The sequence below is a fragment of the Sebastes umbrosus genome, chromosome 22 (genome assembly GCF_015220745.1).
Source record: "Sebastes umbrosus isolate fSebUmb1 chromosome 22, fSebUmb1.pri, whole genome shotgun sequence".
NCBI classification, from domain to species: domain Eukaryota; kingdom Metazoa; phylum Chordata; class Actinopteri; order Perciformes; family Sebastidae; genus Sebastes; species Sebastes umbrosus.
Window position 1 is genome coordinate 130,728 of NC_051290.1, and position 5,000 is coordinate 135,727.

At 36.7% G+C, this 5,000-nt stretch overlaps 1 protein-coding gene across 1 annotated transcript in view; it reads right to left on the reverse strand.

Annotated features, from left to right (window-relative positions):
- Positions 1 to 5,000, reverse strand: part of LOC119482086 (nephronectin-like) — an 18,267-nt gene that overhangs the window by 4,970 nt on the left and 8,297 nt on the right. Inside the window, exons 11-14 of the mRNA XM_037759488.1 lie at positions 4,569 to 5,000; positions 4,044 to 4,127; positions 3,743 to 3,841; positions 95 to 281 (exon numbers count right to left, since the gene is read on the reverse strand). The exon at positions 4,569 to 5,000 is cut by the window's right edge and continues 249 nt beyond it. Coding sequence (XP_037615416.1) covers positions 95 to 281; positions 3,743 to 3,841; positions 4,044 to 4,127; positions 4,569 to 5,000 — 802 coding nt within the window. The remainder of the gene's footprint in view (positions 1 to 94; positions 282 to 3,742; positions 3,842 to 4,043; positions 4,128 to 4,568) is intronic.

Genomic DNA, 5,000 nt, shown 5'->3' on the forward strand with positions numbered 1-5,000 from the left:
GATCAAGACGTCACGCAGGTGATTCCAACAGTTAGATGAAATGATTGACACTATATTTTAATAATGTGACGAACAGTACGGTCGGCTCTGGTACCTTTGGTCTCGTCCCTTTTTCCTGACAAACAGCTGCAACACGCCCACTTGATGCCCCGTCAGCCAATGGGAGAAGGAGTAGCACAGGTCGCCCTGGCTCCAGGGCGGGGTTATTTGGACGGCCAGTCGAGCACCGCGGATGCTCCTTTGCCCCGCCTTCAGCTCTTGGACGGACAGGTACCGCCCACCTGAGAGGAAAAAGTAATTACAGTTTTTCTCAATTGTTTACACACAAATACTGGTACTTGACACACAATGACCACAACATGTAACTCGTGCACCAACCCCCTGAACCAATTCTGCTAAACTACAAGCACAATTCCTGCTTTACACTCAAATTGCAGTTCTAAAACACACTTTTTTCAAAACACTACACACAATTCTCTGCATTTGGCACAATTTTCATGAAGAAAATCTCGTTTTCACAAGGAACACACTGTCATTCAAAATTCTAAAGTCAATTGCCCTACTATGCACACTGACTCATCACATGGGCAAACACCTGTCACACAGTGTTACAATTAGCAATCATGGAAAGTGTATGACCGAAATCCACAAACGCGTATACCCCTTCTCCAAGCTATGGAAGACGCATGTGGAGATATAGCAGTTGATGCTTTTCATGGCTGGATTCGACATGCTAAGCGATATTTCCCCCGCTGCTTGGCCAGGGAAAACATTGCTTGTGATGTGGATGAGGTGCTGTGGCCAGACCGAAACAGAAGAGAGGATGCAGCATAGTTTTTTTTACTGTAACTGTATACAGTAAATTCTTCTGTTGTTTTGTATGTAGACCACTGTATGTGCAACTTTGTGTTGGTTGGGATGTTCACTGTGTACATTGTTTTTGTGGGGAAAATAAAATATATTTGTTACCGTGTATTTGTGTGTTCTGAGTATAAAAACAATATTCTAAAATATTTTACAACACACTTATGTATGTACTGTCTGTAGTAAGTGTAACACTGAACAAAAAAAAGGCCTAAGTCATTATGATGAATGGAGAAGAAGTGTTTCCATTCATCATAGTGTTTTACATTGAGCACATCAGTGTTCAACTGGTTCTTATACATGTCTATTCATATGATGGTGTGTGTGTGTCATTTGAAAACAAAATACCATTTTGAGAAGAAATAACATTGTTTTGAATGTAAAGTTTCATTTTGCAGGAGAATTGAGGGGTTTTGCCCATTGTGTGTGTGTTTTTTGATTTGTGTGTAGAGTTCTGAGAGTATGAGGCATGCTTTCAGAAAATGTGTGTAAACAATCGAGAAAAACTGTAATATATATAGTTAAAATTCTTGTTAGGAAAAAAAACAGTCTAGTATGTCGAAAAAAGAAAAAAAAAAGCGTCATAGTATAGTATGTAACAAAATAGTCATATTATAGCATGTCCAACAAAACGTCATAGTATAGCATGTCCAACAAAACGTCATAGTATAGCATGTCCAACAAAACGTCATAGTATAGCATGTCCAACAAAACGTCATAGTATAGCATGTCCAACAAAACGTCATAGTATAGCATGTCCAACAAACGTCCTAGTATAGCATGTCCAACAAAACGTCATAGTATAGCATGTCCAACAAAACGTCATAGTATAGCATGTCCAACAAAACGTCATAGTATAGCATGTCCAACAAAACGTCATAGTATAGCATGTCCAACAAAACGTCATAGTATAGCATGTCCAACAAAACGTCATAGTATAGCATGTCCAACAAAACGTCATAGTATAGCATGTCCAACAAAACGTCATAGTATAGCATGTCCAACAAAACGTCATAGTATAGCATGTCCAACAAAACGTCATAGTATAGCATGTCCAACAAAACGTCATAGTATAGCATGTCCAACAAAACGTCATAGTATAGCATGTCCAACAAAACGTCATAGTATAGCATGTCCAACAAAACGTCATAGTATAGCATGTCCAACAAAACGTCATAGTATAGCATGTCCAACAAAACGTCATAGTATAGCATGTCCAACAAAACGTCATAGTATAGCATGTCCAACAAAACGTCATAGTATAGCATGTCCAACAAAACGTCATAGTATAGCATGTCCAACAAAACGTCATAGTATAGCATGTCCAACAAAACGTCATAGTATAGCATGTCCAACAAAACGTCATAGTATAGCATGTCCAACAAAACGTCATAGTATAGCATGTCCAACAAAACGTCATAGTATAGCATGTCCAACAAAACGTCATAGTATAGCATGTCCAACAAAACGTCATAGTATAGCATGTCCAACAAAACGTCATAGTATAGCATGTCCAACAAAACGTCATAGTATAGCATGTCCAACAAAAACGTCATAGTATAGCATGTCCAACAAAACGTCATAGTATAGCATGTCCAACAAAACGTCATATTATAGCATGTCCAACAAAACGTCATAGTATAGCATGTCCAACAAAACGTCATAGTATAGCATGTCCAACAAAACGTCATAGTATAGCATGTCCAACAAAACGTCATAGTATAGCATGTCCAACAAAACGTCATAGTATAGCATGTCCAACAAAACGTCATAGTATAGCATGTCCAACAAAACGTCATAGTATAGCATGTCCAACAAAACGTCATAGTATAGCATGTCCAACAAAACGTCATAGTATAGCATGTCCAACAAACGTCATAGTATAGCATGTCCAACAAAACGTCATAGTATAGCATGTCCAACAAAACGTCATAGTATAGCATGTCCAACAAAACGTCATAGTATAGCATGTCCAACAAAACGTCATAGTATAGCATGTCCAACAAAACGTCATATTATAGCATGTCCAACAAAACGTCATAGTATAGCATGTCCAACAAAACGTCATAGTATAGCATGTCCAACAAAACGTCATAGTATAGCATGTCCAACAAAACGTCATAGTATAGCATGTCCAACAAAACGTCATAGTATAGCATGTCCAACAAAACGTCATAGTATAGCATGTCCAACAAAACGTCATAGTATAGCATGTCCAACAAAACGTCATAGTATAGCATGTCCAACAAAACGTCATAGTATAGCATGTCCAACAAAACGTCATAGTATAGCATGTCCAACAAAACGTCATAGTATAGCATGTCCAACAAAACGTCATAGTATAGCATGTCCAACAAAACGTCATAGTATAGCATGTCCAACAAAACGTCATAGTATAGCATGTCCAACAAAACGTCATAGTATAGCATGTCCAACAAAACGTCATAGTATAGCATGTCCAACAAAACGTCATAGTATAGCATGTCCAACAAAACGTCATATTATAGCATGTCCAACAAAACGTCATAGTATAGCATGTCCAACAAAACGTCATAGTATAGCATGTCCAACAAAACGTCATAGTATAGCATGTCCAACAAAACGTCATAGTATAGCATGTCCAACAAAACGTCATAGTATAGCATGTCGAAAAAAGTAAAAAAATTGTCATAGTATAGCATGTCGAAAAAGAGTCATGCTATACTATGACGTTTTGTTGGACATCCTATACTATGACTTTATAAAAAGAAATATGACATACTATACAATTACTTTTTTTTAGACATACTATACTTTGATCTTTTTTTTTTTGTACATTATTATATAATATAATAAAAACTGAAATCTGACTAAAGCGTTTTGCGTGTATGTGTGTTACCTGCGGGGTTGAGAGCTGTGTCCCAGTGTAGATCTCCTTCTCTGTCTGATATCCAGTCACACAGTCCGTGATCGAAGGTACAGTGGAGCTCACCAACCGCTGTAAAACACACACAGATAATAACATCTGTCAGAAAGTCCTCTGGACCAATCAGCTGTGAGGAAACAACTGGAGTCATCGCTGCTACAGGAGCCCAGAGTGGACAAAATACTGCATTACATTAAAGTGATGAATCCAAGATGGTTATTATGGTTATTTTCCGGTTGGGTACAAAGCCACCAAAACAAGCCCACACCCTTACCAGGATCATCTCTGGCCTCCTCGGCGGTGTTTCCCAGCTCGATGTCAAACTCCCACACCTGGTTGTGACCGGGCTGTCGAGGGACTGAAACACACACATCAAATAAAATCATTATTTTCATTAACGATTTAATCTGCTGTCACCATTTTGTGTCATCATTCAGTCTATAATATATTTATATATAATATAAATATTATATATTTATATATTTATATATAATATAAATATTTTATGTAAATATATTTACATATAATATATAAATATGGATCATATATTTACATATAATATATAAATATACATACTATATTTATATATAATATAATATTTATATATTATACACATTATATACTGTATAATATAAATATTATATATACATAACATAAATATATATATATTTATATATATATTATATTTATATAATATATATTGTATATATATTATATTTATAAATATATATTATATAAATATAATATATATATAAAAATTATACATATATCTATTGATCGAGTGTGTGTGTGTCCTCACTGTGCACGTCTCCTCTCTGTCTGTGTGTCACGTCCTTATTGATCCTGTTGCTCACTGTTGTTGCTTCCACTGTAGTAGTAGTAGTAGTAGCAGTAGTTGTAGTAGTAGTAGGAGGAGTAGTAGTAGTAGGAGGAGTAGTAGTAGTAGTAGTAGTGGCAGTTGAAGTATCTAGGGTAGTAGTAGTAGTACTAGCAGCTGTGGTCGTAGCAGGAGTTGTACTTGACGTAGTCGTGGCAGTAGTAGCAGGTGTTGTACTTGAAGTAGTAGCAGTAGCAGTAGTAGTAGTAGTAGTAGCAGTAGTTGGAGGAGCAGGAGGAGTAGTAGTAGTAGTAGTAGCGGTAGTAGTAGTAGTAGTAGCAGTAGTAGTTGGAGGAGCAGGAGTAGTAGTGTTAGTAGTAGTAGTAGTAGTAGTAGTAGTAGCGGTAGTTGGAG